The sequence below is a fragment of the Phyllobates terribilis genome, unplaced genomic scaffold, assembly GCF_046119375.1.
Source record: "Phyllobates terribilis strain yellow unplaced genomic scaffold, ASM4611937v1 Scaffold_10__3_contigs__length_209671492, whole genome shotgun sequence".
Classification (NCBI taxonomy): Eukaryota; Metazoa; Chordata; class Amphibia; order Anura; family Dendrobatidae; genus Phyllobates; species Phyllobates terribilis.
This window is the reverse complement of record NW_027362770.1, coordinates 41,491,606-41,519,253: the sequence shown is the minus strand read 5'-3', so window position 1 is coordinate 41,519,253 and position 27,648 is coordinate 41,491,606. Positions and strand designations below refer to the sequence as shown.

The following is a 27,648-nucleotide window of genomic DNA, read 5'->3' as shown; positions in this document are numbered from 1 at the left end:
ACATAATCACATCACATGGGCATGACGTCAGCAGAGGTCCTATAGCCCTCTTGGAATAGTCTCTCCCCCGCTGACCTGCATGGGATGTCGGTGAATTTCGATGAGCGGAGCGGGGTGGTGCAGTGCAAGACTCCGTGGGGCTGCTGGTACCAGACCATGGAGGAGGTGTACATAGAAGTGCAGGTGCCCCCCGGTACTCAGAGCCGGGACGTGCGCTGTCAGCTGGGGATCCGAGAGCTGGCACTGACCGTGCGGGACACCGTCATCCTACAGGTGCGGCACGAGCAGTGTCACGTGAGCCAGGCACGTGGTTACATGTCGACCCCTTCATCAGTTTCCATCCTGACGTATTTTTTTGTTTATTTTCTTTCATCCACTTTACCAAGTGCTGCGGTAAATCTGCAGCATGTGAACTGTTACAGTGCTGTTTCCCCATAGAAAGTAATGAGAGAGTGCAGAAAAAACGCTGTTAACCCTTTCGCAACCCTGGGATTTTTTCGTTTTTGCATTTTCTTTTTGCTCCCCTTGTTCACAGAGCCATTGTGTTTTTATTTTTTGGTCAATATGGCCGTGTGAGGGCTTATTGTTTGCGGGACGAGTTGTACTTTTGAACGCCAGCATTGGTTTTACCATATCGTGTACGGGAAAAAAATCCAAATGCGGTGAAATTGCAAAAAAAAGTGCAATACCACAGATGTTGTTTTTTTTTTTTTTTTTTTTACCACGTTCACAGATTGCTAAAACTGACCTGCCATTCTTATTCTCCAGGTCGTTACGAGTTCTTAGACACCAAACATGTATAGGTTCTTTTTTAAGTGGTGAAAAAAAATTCCAAAGTTTGGTAAAAAAAATGGCGCCATTTTCCGAGACCTGTAGCGTCTCCATTATTCAGGATCTGGGGCCAGGTGAGGGCTTATTTTTTGTGCACCGAGCTGAAGCTTTTATTGATACCATTTTGGGGTAGAGCCGATGTTTTGATCGCCAGTTATTGCAATTTTGCGGCAACCAAAAAAGGTAATTCTGGCGTTTAGATTTTTTTTTCTCGTTACGCCGTTTACTGATTGTATTAATTCTTTTTTTATATTGATAGATCGGGCGATTCTGAACGCGGCGATACCAAATGTGTATGTGGGTTTTTTTTTATTATTTTATTTTGAATGGGGCGAAAGGGGGGTGATTTAAACTTTTATATTTTTAAAACCATTTTTTTTTTCACTTTTTGCTAGCTTCTATAGTCTCCATAGGAGACTAGAAGTAGCAACTGTCCGATTGCCTCTGCTACATACAGATGATCAGCAGATCACCTGTATGTAGCGGAAATGGTCCTGTGCTATGAGCGCCGACCACTAGGTGGCTCTCATAGCGACCAGATCATGACAACCACTGGAGTCTGCTGCAGACCCCGGGTTGTCATGCCCACCCATCAGTGACCCACAATCACGTGACTTGGTCACCGATGGGTGGGGTAAGTGACGCGCTTGTGGCGCGGCGATGTTAAATGCCGCTGTCAGTGATTGACAGCGGCATTTAACATGTTAATAGCCGCGGGTGGATTCCACCTCACTGAACCGGGGGTTACAGCCTGGTGCGTTCTAATACGTCCCAGGCTGTAAAGGGGTTAAAACCGCAACCATGCTTTGTTGGTGAATAACACTATCTTTCATAAACTGTACTGTAGACAGATGACACATTCTGCACCAAAACATGTTTTTTTGTAAGCAGTTTTTTTTACTGGCAAGAAAAAATGGCTGCAGAAAAAAACGCTGCAAAAATGCATCATGTGAACATAGTTTTATAGAGCTTATATTATCGTTCAGTGTAAACCCCTTAACGACCGCCGTAACGCATTTTTATGGCAGTCATTAAGGGAACTTATTCTACAGCGCCGTTGAAATACGTCGCTGTAGAATAAGTGTATAGCGCCGCCCGACAGCGATTCCTGTGGGTGACAGCTGACACCCTGCAGTATCGGCCCCGGCCAGTCTCTATACCGATCGGGACCGATATACCATGATTGATCGTGACAGCTGTATTTAAGTGCTTATCAGGGGGTCTTGCGACCCCCCCCCCCTCCTTAGTAACTGTCGGACCCCCGCAATGAGAATCGCGGGTCCCAATGGTTGCCATGGTTCCCTGAGATCATGTGATGATGACAATAAGCTGGATCTCACAGGCACAGTCAGTGAGTTCAGTGACTCACTGATAGGCCTCATACACTGCAGTATAGAGGTACTGCAGTGTATGAGACCTGCGATCAAAGTGAGAATTACTCATGTCCACAGTGGAACTTGGTGATGAAGTTAAAACAAAAACGCACAAATCACTAAAATCTGTTTCGCCCTTCAAAACGCAGCGTTTGTGATAAAACAAAAAAACGTACACATAATTGGTATCTCGCGTCTGGGACAACCCGCTCTATAAAGCTGTCACGTTATTTAGTCTGTTTGGCGAACGCCGTAAAAAAAAATTTAAAAAAAACATACCAAAAATTACACTTTTTCATCATACTGACTGACAAAAAAATGAATAAAAAGCGATCAAAAAGTCATACGTAAAAAAATTATATAAATAAAAACGCCAAACCGTCCCGCAAAAAACAAGCCATAATATGGCTCATTCGGCAAAATAATAAAAAAGTTACAGTTCTCAGAATAGGACAGTGCAAAATCAAGGGGTTTTTTTTGTAAAATACTGTTTTTAGTCAGTAAAAATAGCAACGCATAAAAAATATATATATATATATAAATCTGGTATCGCTGTAATCATACCGACCCAACAAACAAATCTGTCTTGTCACTTTTACCGCACGCTGAACGGCGCAAAAAATAAAAACAATAACTGTATTGCTGTTTTTGGTTCATTCTGTGTCTGAAAAATCTGAATAAAAAGCGCTAAAAAATTACTATGTGCCCCAAAATGGTACCAAAAAAATCTGCGACTCGTCCCGCAAAAAATAAGCCGTCATACTGCTCTGTTTGCAAAAAAATAAAAAAAGTTACAGCTCTCAGAATATGGCGACGGAAAAAACTGCTTTTTATATATAAAAAAAAAAAAAAAGCATTTTTATTGTGTGATGGCAGCAAAACCTAAAAAAAACATATAAATCTGGTATCACTGTAATCGCACCAACCCTGAGAATAAATCTGGCTGATCACTTATATCGCATGGTGAACCGCAAAAAAACAAAAATAAGAACTATTCTGGTACTGCTGACTATTTCTTCATTCTGCCTCCAAAAAAATCGGAATAAGGCTCGGCTCACATTTATCCTTCGCTCTCCGCTGAGCGCTTACATTGGGGTTTCTGTGTACATTCACCAAAAAGACAATTCAGACAAAAAACCCAGATGGAGCCACTCACTTATGAGGCTGATTGAGTTCCTTTGGACTGGTCTCTGTTCCAGCGGCGTCCCATCATTTTAGGCTTTTTTTTTTTAGCGCACAAGTGTGGACGACCACACTAAAAAGATGGAGACCACCGGAGCAGACGTCAAACGGGCTCCAAAGTGTCTCCATCTGCCTCTTTTTGGTGGGTGGTTCCATTGGGGGTTTTGTCTGAATTGAATTTTTGTGGGTTTTACACAGAAACCTCGTCGTAAGTGCTCAGCATAGACTGGCAATCCAGTCTTATTCTGGAAGCAATCGAAAATTATGTACCCCAAATTGTTACCAATAAATCGCCTAATTTATCCCACACAAAACCAGCCCAATCTCAGGTTAGTCATCTGTCACTGGGACTATAGGGGGTCCCACGTTACTGGTAGAACAAAGACTCTGGAAAAGCGACATGGCTCCTGCCCCCTCAAATAAGATTCAGTGAATTTTTCCCTCCTAAATCCAAATGCCCCCTCTTTCTGAGCCCCACTGTGCCTAAACCGCAGTAAGCAGCCACATGTTTGGCAGTATTGTAGCAGGTGTGTGTCACCAGGAGAAATGTATGGGGGCACTATACTTTATAGGCACTAAACTGGCATATTTGGAATTCTCCAGAATAAAGCCTGGCGTGGATGTTACATAATCACTGCTGCAGTAGATGAATTCATTGACAGGTGTCATTTCTACAATGGGGTCACTTTTGGAGTTTTTCTGCTGTTCTGGCACCTTAGGGGCTCCGCAAATGTCGCCCACAAACTATTCTACCAAAATCTATCCTCCAAAAGCCAAATAGCGCTCCTTCCTTCTCAGCCCTGACGTGTGGCCTAACAGTAATTTCTGATGGCATATTATTATTCCAAGATCTATTGATTAAAATTAACTTTTTCTTTGTGGGAAAACCCCTTTACCTATGGTGGACTAACAGGATACTTAGACTAGGGACTGGAGACCTGGCAACATACAGTTGTATACACCAAACCACCTAACAGTAACTATAGGGGTTGCTCAGGCACCTCCCTATTGGGGAGGGTGCTTTTTATACAAGATGTCTCCCACCTATTGGCTGGGAGACACCTTGCAGGTGAACACGCATTAACTAAATGCTTTCCAGCTGTTAGCTGGGGGCATTTACAATGTGTACTCGCTGCCCCTTTTAAAAACAGGGGAGCGCGCGCACTTGGTACACCGCCAGCGTACATACCAGGAAGTGACAGGAGGTAGGAGCATGCCGGGGGACCGGACCGGGGCAGTAAGTAAGCCGGCGTCCCTGCATGGAGGGAGAAGAGGACACCATGCAGGGGCGCCGGTAATGGCGCTACACCGACAACTAGAAATGTTAGACAGAGGTATTCACAGAATAGTAATCTCATAAAATCATAGTGTTTATTAGATATGCTTTAAGTGGAGCCACCTAATCATGGTATGAACACTCAAAAAGGAATAAAGAGCAGGATAAATGTAACTCTGGACGTATCGTAGACATGCAATAAGTTCCTTATAATGGGGTCCAGAAGGGGACACCATCACGGCCCGCTACACAGATATGGTATAATCAGCATTCCCCCTAGTCGGCATGTGTCAGTCCCAAAAATGTCACACGTGCTTGGAAATAGGGCTGGGTGATTAAATTAATTACTTTGAATAATTCACCATTGGATGTCAGCGTGATTTTTATTTTTTACAAAATTGACAATTTAGATTTTTAGCTCCACCCCTCTTCTGTCATTGGTGACATACTAAGAACTAATTCTCTGTCTTCCCCTGAAACCAATTACCTTCTTATGTTTTAGGGACGGCTGTATGACTCCACTATCAGTGATGAAAGCACTTGGACGTTGGGTAAGAGCAGAGTTCACTTTCTTGCATGGATAACTGAAAAATAAATGTGTTTTAAAAGGTTTTAGAGAACATGGTAAATGTGACCTAATAGATTGTTACTGTTATTTATAAAAAACAATATCCAATGCTTTATTGCAAAAGGATTGGGAACTGCTTTAGTAATTGCATTAAATAGTTAGTCCGAAACCCTAAAGTAAATTTCAATTAGTAAATCTTTAAAAACGAGTAACTTTTGTAATTTAAGTCATGGTTACCGACATCCGCCATACATGTAGGCACACGTGGTAGCGGGTGTATGGAGTGGGCTCATGGGGTGAGTTCTCCCCATACCCAGCAGTTAATGACTATGTATTACAGTCAGGATCTGCCTCTAATAGGGATGGGCAAACTTGAATGGTAAAGTTCGAGGTCTGTACCGAACACCTAGTGTCCGTGCACGGACCCAGAACACGGACTTCTCCAGGAAGTCCATGTTACGGTTTGGGTTCGGGAGCCAGAACAAAGCTTGTTGAAAGGCTGCAGCCAATCAACAAGTCTTGCTGTATGAGATCTTCCAGCTCAATCACAGCCATGTCCAGTATTCGCATAGTTGTGATTGGCCGGAGTAATGTGTGTTTAAAAAAAAACAAACATGCAGTCCCCTCTATTCTTGGTAACCAGCGCAAGTAAAGCTGACTGATGCCGGCTGCATCCCCCAGCTATCAGCATTATCTTACTACTTTTGATTATGGAGTTAGTAATGGGGGGTATCTTATAGACGCCTCTCCATTACTAACCCCTGGGCTTAATATCAGCTGACATTACAAAGCAGAGATTAACGCCCAGTACTATTGCCCCACTTGCCATTGCACCAGGGCAAGTGGGAAGAGCCGGGCAAAGCACCAGAAAAGGCACATCTAGTAGATGCCCCTTTTCCGGGGTGGCTGCGAGCTGATGTTTTTAGGTTGGGGAGGACCAATACCAGTGGCCCCTTCCCAGTCTGAGGCCAGCTGTCTGCATTAGCTTGGCTGGCTGTCAAAAATGATGGGGGACATCGCGCTGTTTTTTTAAATTTATTATTTATTTAAATAATTTAAAAAAATCGGTATGGGGACCCCTCTATTTTTGATAACCAGTCAAGATAAACCTGACAGCTGAGGAATGCAGCTGGATAGCAAGAATAGAGGGGACCCAACACCATTTTTTTTAAAATGTATTTATTGCACAGGCACCAGCTGGTGAAATACTCTCATCAGCGTACGCTTGCCAGGCGTACAATAAGAGTAGTACTCTCATCAGCCGACGTCTGTGACTGGCGATAACCTTTTTACCACTGGTCACAGCTGTTGGCTCACATGCTGTCATCTTTGTGAGAGTGTGGGAACCGTAGCGCTCTGAGCTGGTGTTTATTGCGCTGTCACATAGATGAATAGATGACAGTGTGGTTAACACTAGATGTTCTGGCCCCCCATTCATTTGAATGGGCTCCAGGTTCGAGTCTGGGTACCGTTCTGGTACCCAAACTGAGCCTTTTTTTTTTTTTTTTTAAATGTTCAACCAAAATCGATGGACCTGAACATCCACAGGTCCGCTCATAACTAGCCTTTAACAATCATGGGTGTCACGAAGCTCCGCCCATGTTTGTTAACCTGTTAAATGCAGCTGTCAAACTCTTACAGTAGCAGCGTTAACAGTACGCCGGCATGGGGGCGCGTCATTCAATACGACCCATCGGCACACCCTTAACATAATTGCGGGTCGCCGATTGGTTACTATGACAGCCGGGGATCTGTTGAAGATCTCCTTACATGTTATTACGGAGCTCCCTTGAATCCCAATCCTGTGGCCGGGTTTCAAAAGAGGCCGTGATATTTATTATATTCAGCAATACTGTAGTAATACAGCACAAGTGATCAGATGATCGCAGGTTCCTAAGGGGACTAACAAGTATAACAAAAAAAAAAAAGTTCAAATCAATCCCCTTTTCCCCCATAAAAAATACACAAATCACTGCGTCGTGAAAAGTCTGATCTATCAAAATATAAAATAATTAACCCGATCGTTTAAACACCGTAAACAAAAAAAAAAAAAAATGCGTTGACAAGCAATCAAAATGTCATATCTATCCCAAAATGCTATAAATAAAAATGTTGATTCACCCTGCAAAAATTAAGTCCTCACACAGCTTCATGCACTGAAAAATGAAAACGTTACGGGTCTTGGAAAATGGCGACACAGCCCCAAATTTATTTATTTATTTATTTTTTTCCAAACTTGATAATAACTTTTTTTTTATTTGACCACTAAAATTAAAAAAATGGATGTTTGTTATAATCATACTTTTTATCACACATTGTTTTTGGGGAATTTGTTTTTTACTGTGTACAATGTCAGAATTGTGTGGGGGGTTTGGGGATTTTTTTTGCCATGTAACCGCACTAGGATTTTTTTTCCTGTTTCCCAAAGCACAATTTGTTTAAAACGAATGGTGTCATTCAAAAGTAGAACTTGTCCCGCCAAAAAATGGCTCTCGTATGTCTATGTAGACTGAGAAATAAAAAGTTATGGCTCTGGGAAGAAGGGGAGGAAAAAAATGTAAGCGCAAAAATGGAAATTGACTGCGTTGGAAGGTGTTAATGTCACCTATAATCTGTAGAATTCAATTGAAAAATAAACTGAAATCTTTTTATTTGGAAAATGAAAAACAAGTAAACTAATGTGGCTGCATAAATATGAACACCCTTAAGCTAATACTTTGTTGAAGTACCCTTTGAATTTATGACAGTAGTTTTGGTTACATGTCTATCAGCATGGCACAACTCTTCCTTGCAGTAGTACTCTAAATCTGTCAGATTACGAGAGCATCTCCAGGGTACAGTTCCCTCTTCAGGTCACAAACAGATTTTCAGTTGGATTCAGTTATGGGCTCTGGCTGGGCCATTCCAAAATTGTGATATTCTTTTGTTGATTTTGGAGCTATGCATAGGGACGTTGTCGTGTTGAAAGGTGAAATTCATCTTTAGCACAGGCCTGAAGGTTTTGTAGCAAATTTACTGATATTTGGCACTGTTCATACTTCCCAGTTTCTGCTGCTGAAAAAATTGCCCCAACGCATAATGCTGCCTCCACCATGCTTCACTGTGGATATGGTGTTATTTTGGTAACGCGCTGCGTAGGATTTTGGAATTATGGCCAAAAAGTTCAATTTTGGTCTCATCAGACCAAAACATATTATCCCACATGCTTTTGGCACACTCGATACACACTAGTTTTTGGCAATACATATCTGAGCTTACATATTTTTCTTTGTGTGAAAAGGCTTGTGTCTTACCACCCTAACTCACAGGCCAGACATGTGAAGAATATGGGAGATTGTTGACACATTCAGTACACAACCAGGACTTGCTAGAAATTCCTGCAGCTCCTTTAATGTTGCTGTAAGCCTCTTGGCAGCCTACTGGACCAATTTTCTTGCTGTCTTTTCATCAATTTTTGGGGGTCATCCAGTTTTAGGCAATGTCATTGTTGTGCCAAATTTAAGCCTGTTTTTGATGAGTCTTCACAGTGTTTCATGATATATTTAATGCCTTAAAAAATTGTATACCCTTTTCCTGATAGCTTTCAACAATGAGTTTCCTTTGCTGTGTTGTATGCTGTTTATTGACCATGCTTTTGCTGTAAAATAGAACTAAGAAAATGTCAGGAACAGGTTAACTTTGTGGTATTAATCAGAATTACTGTACATGATAGCAGCTGTTAATTAACTTCTATTTAACATGTGTTTAACCACTTACTGACATATGATGTACTGATATGTTGGACCCCTAACTATGATGCGGGCTCGAACTGGTATCAATGAAAACATCAGATCAGGGTGCAAAAAAAACCAACCCTCGCACAGCTCCATCAATTGAAAATTGAAAACGTTTCTTGTCTTGGAAGATGGTGACATAAGCAAAAGAATTTTTTTACATTTTTTTTTTTTTTCACCACTTAAAAAAAACTATTCTTGTTTGGTATCAACCAGATCTCCAAATTATAAGAGGGTGTTCACACTTTTGCAGCCATAGTATTTTAGTTTTGTTTTTATTTTTCCCCTTCAAAATGAATTCAGGTTGTTTCTCAATGGGTCTATACTCTATACAGATTATAATTCTAGGTGACATTAAAGATGGAAAAAGTTCTGAAATGATTTCTTTATATTACTAAAGCCTGGCATTTTAACGGGTGCGTAGATTTTTTTTTTTATATCCACTGTATGAAAAACCGAAGGCTTGTATGTCAGGCTTTAGAAATACTTTTTACTTGACCACTTTCATAAAATGCCAAGTTTTTATCTATTTTTATTGCACAGATTGGCATGAGCATGCTTTTACTGTCCAGTGGAAATAATTGCAAAAATTATACTTCAGGCAAAAATATTTCCATTCTGTTTAGTGTCATTTATTTTATTTTTCTTCATGGAAATATGTATTTATTTTATTTATCTATTTTTATTGAAGAGGACAAGAAACTTATTCGAATAGTACTAACCAAGTCCAACCGGGATGCTGGCAATTGTTGGCCATCTTTACTAGAAGGAGAGTACTCGGCTGATCCTTGGGTTCAAGAGGAGATGCAAAAAAAACTGACACTGGAGAGATTCCAGAGAGAGGTAATTCATTAATTATCCTGGAAAATAGTTATTCACACGCTAATACACACATTTTTCTATACCTCCAACATGCCTAAAATGACAGTATGCTGTGTATATATCCATGGAAGCGTAGTGTATCCATGAGATCTTGTGTGAGTATTTCTCCATCTTGGCTGTAAGAATTTAATGGGTTGTTCTGCACCACTCATATCTGCATTGGAGGTGAGTTGTGCTGATAATGTTACGACCCCGCACAGCTGCCAAGACTTGTGCAGCAGGTAATATGTACCTGTACTGTTTATTAGAACGGGACACTACCAGTCTATCGTTATGATGGGACGCGGGCACGATACCTGCTCATTAGACTGGGACGCGGGCGCAATGCCTGCCTCTCATTAGACTGGGACGCGGGCGCGACGCCTGCCTCTCATTAGAATGGGACTCGGGCGCGACACCTGAATATTTTTTGCACCCATCCTGGTAGGTTTGCGGGATCATGTAGAACACACCTACTGTACCTACCAATCTTACAAATGCCTTGTTGGTCATGACAATGTTGGAGCTTCCGATGCAGAAGTTAGGGTTGGCAGACAACCCCTTTAAAGGACCCCTGTTAACATTAAAGTTTGACAAACCTGCTGATTTCGGCAGGACCATCTGATGTATATTGGGGTCTCCTGACATTTGATGTCTGGTAGGAGAAGGATCAAGGCTGTTGTGATTAAGAGCCTATTATTTCTATTCTCCCTGGAGAGAAGCCTCTGCCAAAGCAGTCTGGCAGCAGATTACATTATGGAGGAGCTGGGAGAGAGCTGTCTGCTAAATAAGTGTCCTTCTGTCTAATGGGTATTTGCTCTTTTCTTGAAGTCTCACTTAGGGGAGAGTTTCCCATGAAGTGGTCCCTGACACTAGGATATACAGTGCCTACAAGTAGTATTCAACCCCCTGCAGATTTAGCTGGTTGACACATGCGGAATTAACTTGGCATTGTGACATTTGTACTGTAGATCAGCCTGGAAGTGGGAAATGCACTGCAGCAAATTGTTTTTGCTTTTTTTTTTTTTTTAAAAACGTTAAAAGTTAATTCAGAGTGTCATTTATTATTCAACCCCTCAAACCACAAGAATTCTGTTTGGTCCCCCTAAAGTATTAAGAAGTAGTTCAGGCACCAAGAATAATGAGCTTCACATGTGTGGATTAAAGATCTCTTTTGCCAGCCTTTTCTGACTATTTAAGACCCTCCCCAAACTTGTGAACAGCACTCAGACATGGTCAACATGGGAATGACAAAGGAGCATTCCAAGGCCATCAGAGACAAGATCGTGGAGGGTCACAAGGCTGGCAAGGGGTACAAAACCCTTTCCAAGGAGTTGGGCCTACCTGTCTCCACTGTTGGGAGCATCATCCGTAAGTGGAAGGCTTATGGAACTACTGTTAGCCTTCCACGGCCAGGACAGCCTTTGAAAGTGTCCTCCCGTGCCGAGGCCAGGCTTGTCCGAAGAGTCAAGGCTAACCCAAGGACAACAAGGAAGGAGCTCCGGGAAGATCTCATGGCAGTGGGGACATTGGTTTCAGTCAATACCATAAGTAACGTACTCCACCGCAATGGTCTCCGTTCCAGACGAGCCCGTAAGGTACCTTTACTTTCAAAGCGTCATGTCAAGGCTCGTCTACAGTTTGCTCATGATCACTTGGAGGACTCTGAGACAGACTGGTTCAAGGTTCTATGGTCTGATGAGACCAAGATCGAGATCTTTGGTGCCAACCACACACGTGACATTTGGAGACTGGATGGCACTGCATACGACCCCAAGAATACCATCCCTACAGTCAAGCATGGTGGTGGCAGCATCATGCTGTGGGGCTGTTTCTCTGCCAAGGGGTATGGCCATCTGGTCCGCATCCATGGGAAGATGGATAGCACGGCCTACCTGGAGATTTTGGCCAAGAACCTCCGCTCCTCCATCAAGGATCTTAAGATGGGTCGTAATTTCATCTTCCAACAAGACAACGACCCAAAGCACACAGCCAAGAAAACCAAGGCCTTGTTCAAGAGGGAAAAAGTCAAGGTGTTGGAGTGGCCTAGTCAGTCTCCTGACCTTAACCCAATTGAAAACTTGTGGAAGGAGCTCAAGAATAAAGTCCACATGAGACACCCAAAGAACCTAGATAACTTGGAGAAGATCTGCATGGAGGAGTGGGCCAAGATAACTCCACAGACCTGTGCTGGCCTGATCAGGTCTTATAAAAGACGATTATTAGCTGTAATTGCAAACAAGGGTTATTCCACAAAATATTAAACATAGGGGTTGAATAATAATTGACCCACACTTTTATGTTTAAAATTTAATAAAATTCAACTGAGCAGCATAACTTTTTGGTTTGTAAGATTTATGGTTCTGTTCATAAAACCTACTCTCGTTTGCAGTTTGAAGGCTCTAACTTATTTGCATCTTATCAAACCAGCTAAATCTGCAGGGGGTTGAATACTACTTGTAGGCACTGTACTCTGTAAGGATTCGAGCTCTCTGGTAGCCATTAGGGCTTACACAGGCATCGGGTTCTTGTATCAAACAGTGTAAGATTTATTATACTTTATAAACTTCCACAGCGCTCAAATGAAAAGAAACAGCCTTTTCCCGGCACAAACGAATAACCAAACATTCCTTTCACTAGTTAGGCAAAATAGTTCAAAACGGTCTCATCCATTCAGTTTTAAGTCCACCTCTCGGGCTCTGGCAGAGACTGTCCACCATTAATGGTGTTTTCCCTGTCCAAACACCACCAACACTGCTGAACTAGCCCAGCTGCCTGTTAGACAAGCAAAGCCTGGGCTGGAGTGGAGTGTATGGGAGCGACCTTTCCCACACAGGCTCCTTTAGTCACTCCTAAATCCTGGACCCAAAATCCAGTCCACTAAAAAATCCTAACCTGTTGTTACTGGTGAGCTTTTTTCCAGGACTTGCATCACAGAGACCAGCCACCTCAGTGACACATACCTGCCATCCAGGACTTTACCTCCTGCTTCCCTACAACTCTTATATATACTGCATTGCAGAGGCAGACATATCATTTGTGCAGTCACACAGGGGCCCAAGATGGAAGGGGGCTCACTACCCCATCCAAAGCAGGGGAAATTTTGCATTATGATGAGCTATTGGTTATGCATTATGATGAGCTATTAGTTATGCATTATGATGAGCTATTTAAATCAGTTTAAAATGTTCAGTCTGCCATCAGATCCTTGTCACTGCTTTGCGTCGAAACGCGTATGTTTTTAATGTCTGGACTGTGACTAAATGGATTTTATACCATTTGAAGTTATGAAATAAATGAAGAATGGATTTTTAATGGACTAACAGTGCTGGACTTATTCCTTTCTAAGTTCTGAAAACTTTGCCGCACAGCAGGATCCGTGTGCTCCAGGAGGTGGTGAGCAGACATTAACTTTTTTGTATGTTTTTCAAAGATGGAACTACAACCATCTCACAGAGATGTCCATGTTGACCACGGAAGTTAACACCTAAGCAGCAGTGTCTTCTGATGAGAAGGGTTGAAGAAAATCAACATGTAGGTTCTGTGGAGTTAGCTAACGAAATAGAATGCCAAACCAGGGTGCGTGTTTCCTGTGACACAGTACGGTGTAGACTGTGTGTCGTCCATGAAGGAAGCTTGTTAGTTCCATGGCTAGAAGACTTTGTGCTGCCCTTACAAAATCATGGCGGTTATACAAAATGCATGTTCTGGGTGAAAAAAGTTCTATGAAACTCATCCTTGTCAAAACTTTGGAAATTGTTCTTGTGTTCCGTGAGATATTGATTAAAATCTTACTTTTCAGAGGAGCTGTACTCGTTTATGTTCAGGACTGTACATTCAAAATCAAGTTTCATTCTTCATTCTCGCTATGGAAATGAGTTCCTAGTCTGCCAGTGCGTTGATTTTCCCAGAGCCCCTCTATGCATTATTTACTGTGAGGTCACTCTCAGATCCTTAAAAAAATGATTATACAGATCTCTGTTATCATCGATTTGTATGTTGGAAAAATGAAGGCTTGGGGCGATCATAGTACCATAAAAGTAACTAAGTTTAATGACCTGTCTTGTTACTGCAGTTCACCTGTCTCCAGTGTTTGGTTTTATTAAAAAAAAAAAAAAAAAGTGTTCTTTCCCATCCTCCCCTGGTCCAGTCATGAGTCTCTGCTGCATTTTATTGTCTGCAGCACTGACGTCACATCAACAGCGCTGCAGCCAATAACTCAGAGGCTCTGCTCAAGGAGATGGCATGAGTCACTCACAACCGCTAAGATCACTGGAAGGAGACTCCACTCCGGACCTGGGGAGGGTGAGTAAAGCCAGGTTTTTGTTCTTTAAACAAATTGCGTGTGGGGACAGATGTTCATGGCCGCATGGCTCAAGTTAAAAGACAATGGACAAGAAAAACCAACAAACAACACACAAAAACTTCAGTCATCAACCCAGGGGGGGAAAGGGTAAACATGCCCAAAATTGCCACCCCCCCCCCCCCCTAGCAAAATGGCAGTGACCTATAATATATTATACTTTATTATACCTTCTACCGTGCTGGATTCTATTTCTATATTTTGATTTAATTGTGGTATGGCGGGTTTTTTGGCCAAGGAGATTGATACTCACATGTGGCTCGCTGAAGCCAAGGACGTTTTTTCTGAAAATCAATTTTCTCAACCTAAATACACTCCCTCATATAATAGTGCTTTCAAGGAACTATTAAAAGTATATAAAAATCAGATTACATCCTGGTGGGAGGTCCAGAGCCTTGAAAACTATATTAAAGTGAAAATTGTTCCCTGTAACCTACGGATTACTTTGAGTCCAGGCTACAGGTATCACAATTCGGCTCTACATGAAAAGTGGGAAAATTGAGTTCTTTGAGGTTTATGGAAATTATGTTGGAGGAAGAGAAGAAAAACCTCCTTGCTTTGAGCGAGGATCTCAAAGAACAAATTGATATAACAAAAAAATTCTGTTCAGAACCTGATTTTGTTTCTAAAGAATTGACATTGCAGAATAGTCGGGAACGCTTTCAATTCCATTTAAAAGAGCGCAAGCACAAGAACTTTATTAGAGATTCTCAAGAATTTAAGGACAATAGAGCTTACCAAATCCCTAACAATAAAAATCCTGGTAGGAATTTTCAAACCGATTTATCTTCCACTGATACTGAGGCATCAGATTTAGACATCCGCCCAAAGAACTCAGGTGGCAGACATAGAGGTCGGGGCTTCAGAGGGGGACTTTCAAACGAGAGACCTTCGGGTACTCATTTTTTAGACCAAGGGTACATTCTCAGGAAGAGAACCAACAACTAGTTAAGTCCTATAAACCCCAAGTCATTAATTTATCTAAAAAAAATCTTAAGCCCTCTTGATAAACATATTTTAGACAAAGGTCTCTCATTTGTCCCCACGTCTGACTTCCGTCTATTTGAGAGGGTCAGAGACCTCCATCTGTTCGCAAGGAAACTTAAATGGCGGAAAGACTTTATCAGGGAAGATAAACGTACATGCAGGGATATTGGTATTCCAGATTCTCTTTCAGATGTAAGATTCCTTTACAATTTATATGACCCTATTCCAGTCAATACAGGTGAAGGCCCTTTCACTAATTTAAAATTAAAAAGTGTAAAAATGCCTCCTCCTCAGAATGACTTGCCTACTATTGATGTATTCGTTGAATTGGTCACCAGAGATCTAGAACAAATAGGTTCTATCTGCCTGTTCTATTTTGTGTACTTATCTAAAATTGAAATGGAAGCCCTACATAACCCTGAGAAAGATTCACAGATTGTCATCAAACCATCAGACAAGGGTGGAAATATAGTGATTATGGATGTATCTAACTACCAGGATTTGTGTACGGCTATTCTCAGTGATCCTTCTAGCTATACCAAATTATCCTCTAATCCCACGACCATCTTTTTAGCTCAGCTTAAAGATATTTTGCTTGATGGATTGAACAATAACTTTATTGACAAAAATGAGTTCAATTTTATGCTTCCTCGACATCTGATTGTGGCAACGTTTTACTGTCTCCCCAAAATACACAAGGGCCTAACACCCCTTAAGTGGAGACCTATAGTCTCTGGTGTAGGGAGTCTTTGTCAAAATGTCGGCATATATTTGGATACTTTAGTACAACCATTTGTTACATCATTAAATTCATACACCAGAGACTCTATGGATTTGTTGAGATGGATGGGATCACTCTGGAACCTGACACAATCCTGTGTAGTATAGATGTGGAGGCACTCTACTCATCTATTATACACTCTAAAGGACTCGAGGCAATACGTTTCTACAGAGTCGAGGTCGCCAATGTGCAGGTCACAACACCTTTCTCCTATCTCTGTTAGAATTTTGTCTCACCAAAAAAATTTTTCTTTTTGATGAACAGTTCTACCACTAGCTCAGGGGCACAGCGATGCCCCCGCTTATGCTAATTTGCTCCTTGGCTGGTGGGAAGAAACAGTAGTTTTTGGAGAAACAGAAATGGAGGGGACCCACCATATTGTCCTTTTGGACAAGATACATTGATGACATCCTGGACATCTGGAAGGGAGACCGGGCTAGTTTTTCTTGGTTTGTGGCACTTCTGAACAAACCAAGGAACATTTTTGGACATTATGATCCGAAAAACACCAGAAGGGCATTTGTCAACAGAAACTTTTGGGAAATCTACTTCCTCTAATTCCCTGTTACGATGGGATAGCAACCATCCCACTTCCCAGAAAAAGGGTATTCCTAAGGGACAATACCTTCGAGCCTGGCGAAACTGTTCCTTGCCTGAATCCTTTGAGAGACAGGCAAGGGATCTTAGACGGCGCTTTCATGATGGGGGGTACCCAGATGGCATCCTAAAAAAGCTTATAATGACTCTAAGTCTAGGGACAGAACATCATTATTGGTTCCTAGACCGAAAGAAAAGGAACAGACGTCTATTCGCTATATTACTACTTACGACAACAGCTCGCAGGAGGTTCGTTCTATCCTGCAGAGACATTGGCAGGTACTACTGATGGACACCGATATTGGTGAACTCATTGGTTCGCACCCTCTAGTTACCTTCAATAGAGGCCGTTCCATTGGTGATAGACTGGTTCACAGTCATTTTGTCCCCCCTTGTCATTCCACTTGGCTAACATCTAGTAATATTAAGGGCTGTTATAGATGCGGTGGTTGCATCGCTTGTCTGGTTCTGAAAACAGGGAAGAAATTCTCCAGTAATGTCACAGGGAAAGAGTACACCATTTCTTCCTTTATTAATTGTCGCACGAAGGGGGTCATTTATAAAGCTACATGCGGATGTGGGCTAGAATATATAGGAAAGACCACCCGTGAATTTCGAAGAAGAATTGGGGAACATTTGAGAGACATCGCTAATAAAAGGGATACCCCCTTGCAAGACATAGCAACATAGTACATGGGGGTGACGATTCACTGTTGACTTTCATGGGAATCGATAAGGTCAATGTCCCTTTACGGGGTGGCAACTGGGACAAACAAATCCTTCAATGTGAGGCCAGATGGATTTTTTGTCTCAAAACCTAATCTCCACTGGGCCTCAATGAGACATTAACTTTTGGCTGTTTCCTTTAAATCTGTTTCCCTTAGTTTAGGGCCTATTAGGGATATTTAGGGAGAGCCGCCGTGGAGCGGGGGCGCCATTCTCGTTTTCCCCTAGGGTGCCAACCTCCACTGTCAGGTAGGTTGTCAGAATAGCTTAACTAGGGGATATTAGGGCATTCCCCCCCTTTTTCTTCTCCCTCCTCATTCTCCATCTCGGTGCTCCATCTGTGTACCTGCCTGTCTACAATACATTTTGTCTATGTCCCTTCATGACCCTTGGCCACTTGGCCCGCCTCAACTACCACGTTAATAAACTTTGTCCTCCCCTGGGTGTGTTATACCCTGGGTTGTAGGACTCTATTTGCTAAAATTATTTGGGTGATTGTTGTTATGTTTTTTGTACTATTGCTGATTGTACCCTTGTAATTTTATAAATTTGAGATACTCATTGTGTATTTATGATTGCTTCCTTGTCCTTCTTCATAATCAACATTTGAGATTCATTGTTTTGAATAAGCATTATGGCTTACATTCAAGATTGTTATAATATTATCCAGATGGACACGAATTTATATCCCTACTGGATGCTCCCCTACCCTGTCCACCCTTTTATATTTGTGGATGTTATGGCAATGGCGCCTCATTTATGTATTCATACAGTTATATGAAAAAGTTTGGGCACCCCTATTAATCTTAAGCTTAATGTTTTATAAAAAAATGGTGTTTTTACAACAGCTATTTCAGTTTGATATATGTAATAACTGTTGGACACAGTAATGTTTCTGCCTTGAAATGAGGTTTATTGTACTAATAGAAAATGTGCAATCTGCATTCAAACAAAATTTGACAGGTGCATAAGTATGGGCACCCTTATCATTTTCTTGTTTTAAATACTCCTACCTACTTTTTACTGACTTACTAAAGCACTTTTTTTGGTTTTGTAACCTCATTGAGCTTTGAACTTCATAGCCAGGTGTATGCAATCATGAGAAAAGCTACTTAAAGTGGCCACTTGCAAGTTGTTCTCCTGTTTGAATCTCCTCTGAAGAGTGGCATCATGGGCTCCTCAAAACAACTGTCAAATGATCTGAAAACAAAGATTATTCAACATAGTTGTTCAGGGGAAGGATACAAAAAGCTGTCTCAGAGATTTTACCTGTCAGTTTCCACTGTGAGGAACATAGTAAGGAAATGGAAGAACACAGGGACCGTTCTTGCTAAGGCCAGAAGTGGCAGGCCAAGAAAAACATCAGAAAGGCTGAGAAGAAGAATGGTGAGATCAGTCAAGGACAGTCCTCAGACCACCTCCAGAGAGCTGCAGCATCAACTTGCTGCAGATGGTGTCACTGTGCATCGGTCAACTATACAACGCACTTTGCACAAGGAGAAGCTGTATGGGAGAGTGATGCGAAAGAAGCCGTTTCTGCAAGCACGCCACAAACAGAGTCGGCTGAGGTATGCAAAAGCACATTTAGAGAAGCCAATTTCTTTTTGGAAGAAGGTCCTGTGGACTGATGAAACCAAGATTGAGTTGTTTGGTCATACAAAAAGGCGTTATGCATGGCAGCAAAAAAACACCGCATTCCAAGAAAAACACTTGCTACCCACAGTAAAATTTGGTGAAGGTTCCATCATGCTTTGGGGCTGTGTAGCCAATGCCGGCACCGGGAATCTTGTTAAAGTTGAGGGACGCATGGATTCCACTCAGTATCAGCAGATTCTTGACAATAATGTTCAAGAATCAGTGACAAAGTTGAAGTTACACAGGGGATGGATCTTTCAGCAAGACAATGATCCAAAACACCGCTCCAAATCTACTCAGGCATTCATGCAGAGGAACAATTACAATGTTCTGGAATGGCCATCCCAGTCCCCAGACCTGAATATCATTGAACATCTGTGGGATCATTTGAAGAGGGCTGTCCATGCTCGGCGACCATCAAACTTAACTGAACTGGAATTGTTTTGTAAAGAGGAATGGTCAAAAATACCTTCATCCAGGATCCAGGAAATCATTAAAAGCTACAGGAAGTGACTAGAGGCTGTTATTTTTGCAAAAGGATGGATCTACTAAATATTAATGTCACTTTTCTGGTGAGGTGCCCATACTTATGCACCTGTCAAATTTTGTTTGAATGCAGATTGCACATTTTCTGTTAGTACAATAAACCTCATTTCAAGGCAGAAACATTACTGTGTCCAACAGTTATTACATATATCAAACTAAAATAGCTGTTGCAAAAACACCAATTTTTATAAAACATTAAGCTTAAGATTAATAGGGGTGCCCAAACTTTTTCATATAACTGTATATCAGTTGGGTGTCCCTGATGGAGCGCAGACTTTTTGATGCACGCGTCCCCTTGTTAATATGGCGGTGACACTCCTGCGCAGGATTTGCCGGTGCGTTCCAGCTTGGAGCGCAGTGTTCCGGAGGTCGCGTGCTTGTCCCGCCCCTTCCGGTTCCCCTGTGGCGCGAGCGTCCGTCTATGCGTTCCAGCTTGGAGCGCATCACATACTAATGCCTGCGCCCTAGGTCTGGGTGCCAAGGCACCGTGATGCGTCACATGGCGCACCGGAAATGACGTCTGATGCTTGTAATTGGCGCCAGAAGTGAGCATATTTAAAAAAGCCACCAATGGATTTGTGTCTGCAGCACATGTAATTCCCTGTTATACTTTTTGGGAATCCTTTCCTGTTGTGCCAATACAGTGGTCCCTTCTCCCACACTATCCCCTGATGAGTAACTAACGAAACGTGTAGGGAATGGGAAACCTTATGGGACATGTGCAATAGATCCCCGGCTCATCATCTATACATGAGATATTTCTTTATGGGTATTGTGTTGGTGATTCCCCCCCCCCTTTTTGCTTTATATCTCCTCTGTGGATTGTGCCTCTCTGGATGAAATACCGGCTAGTGGGGATGTTCTGTTACCTTGAGTAAGGCCATACTCCAGCTAATGGTGAGATTGTTCCTTTCTCAATTATTTATATGTCACTGCCATTTTGCTAGGGGGGGGGGTCGCAATTTTGGGCATGTTGACCCTTCCCCTCCTGGGTTAATGACTGAAGCTTTTGTGTGTCGTTTGTTGGATTTTCTTGTCCATTGTCTTTTTACTTGAGCCATTCGGCCATTTTAATATATTTTATATTTTATTATACCTTCTACCGTGCTGGATTTACATTCATATGGTTGGTAGTTCTATTTCTATATTTTAGGACAGATGTTCAATTTAAAAAAAATTAAATAAATAATAACTTTTTAATAACCTGGGTTGCTCTTCTCTGCACCATCTCTTGTTCAGCTATATCCATCTTATACACTGGAGCGTAAAATTTAACTTAGTACAGTGCACGTGTGGCCACATTAGTGACTTGTATAGTGGCAAAACTATGTTCTTGTCATCAAGGCTGTGGAGTTGGTAAGCCAAACCTCCAACCCTTGTAGATTGTGAGCCCTCGCGGGCAGGGTCCTCGCTCCTCCTGTACCAGTCGCCGTCACGTTTTGTTAAAGATTATTGTAATTGTTCTTGTATGTATACCCCTTTTTCACCTGTAAAGTGCCATGGAATAAATGGCGCTATAATATTAATAACTCCTCAATTTTCCTTACTCCCCGACTCCCAAATCCACAGCACTGGTCACTACTGATCGTGTACATAAAGTGCAGCACAGATTCATCTCAACTAAAAGCCGAGATCCTTAGATCAGGAACAGAACCGACATTTGTAGGACATTTCATAACTTTCCAAATTCTTATGAAAAAATTTACAGCACATCCTACATTGTAATACTGAACCCAATTTATTATTTCAGGAGTAGGAGTCTGTCCATTTTATACCAACTCCACCAAAATGGACACCGTCTCTTTTTTAGTGTTTTCTGTGACAGTTTTACTACTTAGTACATAATTGTATGTTTTGTTTCCTCGGCCCACCTGCATAAATTGCTGTGGGAAGATATTCTTTTGTGCTCTAAATCAGAGGTCCCCAACCGCCGGTCCGCGGACCAGGACCGGGCCGTTGGGGTTTTTCAGCCGGTCCGCGGCGCCGCTGACCAGGGCCGGCGTCAGCACCCGGGCAAATGCCGGGGCTCTGAGCAGGCAGAGGGGCCCACTGGCGGTCGCGCACCCCGCTGGGCTATGGGTGGAGGAGAGCGGTGTCAGCGCCCGCCCTTCTCCGCCGCTTGCTCAGGGCCCCGGCAGCCCGATACTTACCTCTCCCCGTGCCTCCGCAGATCAGCTGTCTTCCTGCTCTGCGCTCCCTGTGACGTCTCAGGTCAGAGGGCGCGGTGACGTCTTTACACCGCGCCCTCCCCTGAGCCGTCACAGGGAGCGCTGAGCGGGAAGAAACGACAACGCTGGAGTTCGGAGCCGAGCGGCGGGCAGCAGGTAGCAGGTGAGGAGAAGGGAGGTGAGTATTTGATTTTTTTTTTTTTTTTTAATGTATGGAGGCATGGGGCATTATAAAGAGGGGGGGACATCCTGCATGGGGCATTATAAAGAGGAGGGGTGACAGCCTGCATGGGGCATTATAAAGAGGAGGGGTGACAGCCTGCATGGGGCATTATAAAGAGGAGGGGTGACAGCCTGCATGGGGCATTATAAAGAGGAGGGGTGACAGCCTGCATGGGGCATTATAAAGAGGAGGGGTGACAGCCTGCATGGGGCAGTATAAAGAGGAGGGGTGACAGCTTGCATGGGGCATTATAAGGTGGGGACCAGCCTGCATGGGGCATTATAAGGTGGGGAACAGCCTGCACGGGGCATTATAAAGAGAGGGGGGGACATCCTGCATGGGGCATTATAAAGAGGAGGGGTGACAGCCTGCATGGGGCAGTATAAAGAGGAGGGGTGACAGCCTGCATGGGGCAGTATAAAGAGGAGGGGTGACAGCCTGCATGGGGCAGTATAAAGAGGAGGGGTGACAGCCTGCATGGAGCATTATAAAGAGGAGGGGTGACAGCCTGCATGGGGCAGTATAAAGAGGAGGGGTGACAGCCTGCATGGGGCAGTATAAAGAGGAGGGGTAACAGCCTGCATGGAGCATTAAAAGGGGGGGGCCTGTATGGGGCATTATGTGGGGGGGAACAGCCTGCATGGAGCATTATAAGGGGAGGGGGCAGCCTGTATGGGGCATTATGTGGGGGTAACAGCCTGCATGGAGCATTAAAAGGGAGGGGCCTGTATGGGGCATTATGTGGGGGGTAACAGCCTGCATGGAGCATTATAAGGGGGGGACAGCCTGTATGGGGCATTATGTGGGGGGTAACAGCCTGCATGCAGCATTATATGGGGACCGGTATCCTGTATGGAGCGTTATATGGGGGCCAGTATCCTGTATGGAGCGTTATATGGGGGCCAGTATTCTGTATGGAGCCTTATATGGGGGCCAGTATTCCGTATGGGGGCCAGTATTCCGTATGGGGCCTTATATGGGGGCAAGTATTCCGTATGGGGCCTTATATGGGGGCAAGTATTCCGTATGGGGCCTTATATGGGGGCAAGTATTCCGTATGGGGCCTTATATGGGGGCAAGTATTCCGTATGGGGCCTTATATGGGGGCAAGTATTCCGTATGGGGCCTTATATGGGGGCAAGTATTCCGTATGGGGCCTTATATGGGGGCAAGTATTCCGTATGGGGCCTTATATGGGGGCCAGTATTCTGTGTGGAGCGATTCACCGGTTTCTGAGCTATTGTAGAATTTACAATAGATATCACTCATGAAGTGAAATCTTTGCATTGTACTATATATATATATTTCTCCGCCGTATCTCTGCATCATGAATCGTGGTATGTGTTAAAGGGGCCCACTGAGACTCTTTCGCCCGGGGCCCAGAAAAACCTGGAGCCGGCCCTGCCGCTGACAGCTAGCTCCGCGGCCCTGCGCCTGGTCAGAACTCGCTCTGTGTGGATTTATAATGTTTTCTGCCATAGCCGTGACAGCTCGCAGCTCCCGGCAGAGAACATTATGCAGGACGGGGTGGGGCGTCGGGCGGGTCTTAGTGACGCAGCCCTCCACAGCACAGCATGGTACCTGTTGTACGTCACGGGGCGGGTCTTAGTGACGCGGCCCTCCTGCACAGCATGGTGTGTTCCTGACGGGGTGGGGCGGCAGGCTCTCCTCACTGACACGCCCCCGGCAGAACATGTTATGTGGGGCGTGCTGGGGCAGCAGACTGGCTTCAGTGACGCGGCTCCCGGTACCGGTGTTCAGTGTGTAGCGCTGCTAAGCAGCAGCGCTGTATACACTGACGCTCAATGTACAATGCTGCTACTTAGCAGCGCTGTACACCGAGGTCCCGCCAGCATCCTCCCCATACAGCTCCACCCCTCCATAACCCCACCCCCATATGACCAAAGCCCCGCCCCCACCCCCACCGGGCCATGGAAAACTGGTCTTGCTTAAAGCCGGTCCCTGGTGCAAAAAAGGTTGGGGACCTCTGCTCTAAATCTTCTAGGAAAGTGCAGGATGTTTTGTCAGCCTCCATGCTGGATCTTATTGAAGGTCTTCCTCCCTTATGATCCCTAGAATTGTATAGGTGACAAAGTTTGGAATGGGAATGAAAACCCCACTTTGTGATGTTACATACTGTCATTCTTTCCATTCCTGAAATACATCATGGGCGGCTGTAGCACTTAGGGTAAATCCATGTATGGTTGTTTTCATGCAGATCTCCGTGTGGCGACATGGACAGCATCCCATTATTCCCCATAACAAATCCGCATTTCCATTAATAGGGCCGCAGATGTTTCCATCATGGATTGAAAATGATGGCCACACAGTGACGTGTCCCATTGTGTGACTAAGCCACCTGGTAGTCCAAACTGCAAATCCGCAATCTCCAGAAATCTGGGGGTCAGCCGCCGATTTTTGCACCCGGAATATTTTCACAGGCGTACTCTACTTGTACCTACTCATAATAGGTTATGAAATCAGTAACCCATTGTTCTTATGTCTCTCTTTCAGAATCCTGGATTTGACTTCAGTGGAGCAGAAATTTCAGGAAACTACAGCAAAGGGGGGCCGGACTTCTCCAATTTACAAAAATGAGCCAATTCTCAATGGACTATTTATATTTTTTTTTACAATTGCAGGATAGAAATAAAATGATACAACTACATACATTTTTTACTTATTGTGTAAAGGAAAAGTTAGGGTAACCTTATTACGTATACAAGGCAAATGATGAGCTCCATGCAAGTTCAAGTGTCATTTCAGACCAAATGGAGTGAGTTAATGTAGTCATTCATTATGACAAATATATAATCCTATCTGCTGCTCTAGTAGTAGTAGAAGTGTACAGTGGTGTGAAAGTGTTTGTCCCCTTCCTGATTTCTTATTCTTTTGCATGTTTGTCACACTTAAATGTTTCAGATCACAAACAAATTTAAATTAGACAAAGATAACACAAGTAAACACAAAATGCAGTTTTTACATGAAGGTCTTTATTAAGGGAAAAAGAAATCCAAACCTACAGGGCCCTGTGTGAAAAAGTGATTGCCCTCTAAACCTAATAACTGGTTGGGCCACCCTTAGCAGGAACAACTGCAATCAAGCTTTTGCGATAACTGGCAATGAGTCTTTTCCAACGATCTGGAGGAATTTTGGCCCACTCATCTTTGCAAAATTGTGGTAATTCAGCCACATTGGAGGGTTTCTGAGCATGAACCGCCTTTTTAAGGTCATGCCACAGCATCACAATCTGATTAAAGTCAGGACCTTGACTAGACCACTCCAAAGTCTTAATTTTGTTTTCTTAAGCCATTCTGAGGTGGACTTGCTGGTGTGTTTTTAGATCATTGTTCTGCATCATAACCCAAGTGTACTTCAGCTTGAGGTCACAAACAGATGGCCGGACATTCTCCTTCAGGATTTTTTGGTAGACAGCAGAATTCATGGTTCTATTTACCACAGCAAGTCTTCCAGTTCCTGAAGCAGCAAAACAGCCCCAGACCATCACATTACCAGCACCATATTTTACTGTTGGTATGATGTTCTTTTTCTGAAAAACTGAGACGAACCTTTGTTCTTTTATTTATTTTTTTTCTCAGTGATTTTCATTTTGGAACTCTGCCATGCATGGCATTTTTGCCCAGTCTCTTTCTTATGGTGGGGTCATGAACACTGATCTTAACTGAGGTAAGTGAGGCCTGCAGTTCTTTGGATGTTGTTGTGGTTTTTTTTGAGACGTCTTAGATGAGTCGTCGCTGTGCTCTTGGGGTAATTTTGGTCGGCCGGCCACTCCTGGGAAGGTTCACCACTGTTCCATGTTTTCACCATTTGTGGATAATGGCTCACTGTGGTTTGCTGGAGTCCCAAAGCTTTAGAAATGGTTTTATAACCTTTTACAGACTCCTAGATCTCAATTACTTTGTTTCTCTTTTGTTCCTGAACTTCTTTGGATCGCAGCATGATGTCTATCTTTTGAAGATCTTTTGGGTTACTTCACTTTGTCAGGACGGTCCTATTTCAGTGATTTCTTGAATGAGAACAGGTGTGGCAGTAATCAGGCCTGTGTGTGGCTAGGGAAATTGAACTCCTCTTCCCTAAGATGTGATAAACCGCAGTTAATGTATGTTTTAAGGTGGGGAGGGAGGCCCAAACACTTTTTTCACACAGGGCCCTGTAGGTTTGGATTTCTTTTTCCCTTTAATAATGAAGACCTTCAATTAAAAATTGCATTTAATGTTTACTTGTGTTATCTTTGTCTAATATTTAAAATTGTTTTGTGATGTGAAACATTTAAGTGTGACAAACATACAAAATAATAAAAAATCAGGAAGGGGACAAACACTTTTTCATACCACTGTATTCCTTACAAAACAACAAATCTATAGCATTGTTTCCTATAACTTTTTTGTTTTGTCTGTTCCTTTCTTATTCCTACTAGAAATGCATGATTAAATTGACAACTGAGTGTTACCAGATCGGAGCGTGTCCCTACACAGCTTAAACTATCCCTTCAGGTCTCTCTGCATAGGGAGATGCCCTCTGAAAAGGAGAATAATTGCATCAAATGTATTGAAAGGTGCACATCTATGAACCCTTTTCCCTCTGTAGCCAGTTCTAGTTTTTGCTTTCTCTCCCTTTTTTTAAATAGTTATAGCGTTTTTATTTTTCCATCAACATAGACATATAAGGACTTGTTTTTTTGCGGGATGGGTTGTAGTTTTGAATTACACCATTCATTTTACCATATAGAGTAAGGAAAAATGCCAAAAGGAATTCCAAGTGTAGTAAAATGATGAAAAATTTCAATACCAACATGTAATATCCTATTCCTATCAATGCAGGAGTTTGAGAGCTTGTTTTTTTGCATGGAAGACTAGTGTTTTTATTCATACAATTTTGAATTACATACCTTGCTTTGATCACTTCTAATTGTATATTTTAGCATTATTGTGATGACCAAAACACTGCAATTTTGCTGTTTTTTTCCCTTTATAGCGTCATCCATTAGATTTAATTAATTTTATATCTTGATGGATCGCATTTTTCTAGATGCAATGATATCAAATATGTCTGTGCATATAATGTGTGTATAATTTTTTTTTTTACATTTCTTTATTAAATGTGGAAAAGGGAGGTGATTCCATTTTTTTTTTCTATTTTTTACTATATTGGTCAGTCCCCTTAGGGGACTTGAACCATCATATTAACTATACAGCAATGCCTGATGTCACAGAAGAGTTCACCTGAGGCAGACCCATGGGCCCCTGGCTGTCATAGCAATCCATCGTATAGGCCAATGGGCGCCGGAACTAATGTCCAGGGCGGATCGTGGTGCTTAAATGCCACAGTCACTGATTGACAGCAGCGATCAGGGGGCACTTCTTTCGTTGCTGTTAGTGGCAGATGTATAATATAGCTGGTATCGCTCTTGCTTGGAGGTGGGTGTATCTTTGCCCGCATCAATCTCCTGAGATGCTCCATGAAGTAATAGTACAACATGGAGCATGAAGGGTTAATATCTACTTCTGTCAAAATTCTTTGCTGGCTGTTAGTGGCTTTTTTTAAAAAAACGCCTTGAATTTCATGCAATTTTTTTTTTTTATACAAGCATTTTTGTTTTTAGCCCTTTTTCTCATAGAGACGCCAATAGGGAAATGCTTGAAAACATGCCATAACTAGAGCTGCAGCTTCAGCTATGAGTGGTTTGTCCTGGAGTTTACACTATCATTATATTTATGTTACGCTCACGCCTGAAATG

General features: G+C 42.8%; 1 protein-coding gene across 1 annotated transcript; it reads left to right on the top strand.

The window, feature by feature from the left end:
* NUDCD2 (NudC domain containing 2) lies at positions 1–26,698 on the top strand. Its single transcript, XM_073649534.1, has 4 exons — positions 1–273; positions 5,165–5,213; positions 9,695–9,846; positions 24,405–26,698. The coding sequence occupies exons 1-4, from the start codon at positions 85–87 to the stop codon at positions 24,486–24,488; spliced, it is 474 nt and encodes a 157-aa protein (XP_073505635.1). The 5' UTR covers positions 1–84; the 3' UTR covers positions 24,489–26,698.
* Positions 26,699–27,648: the final 950 nt, after the last annotated feature.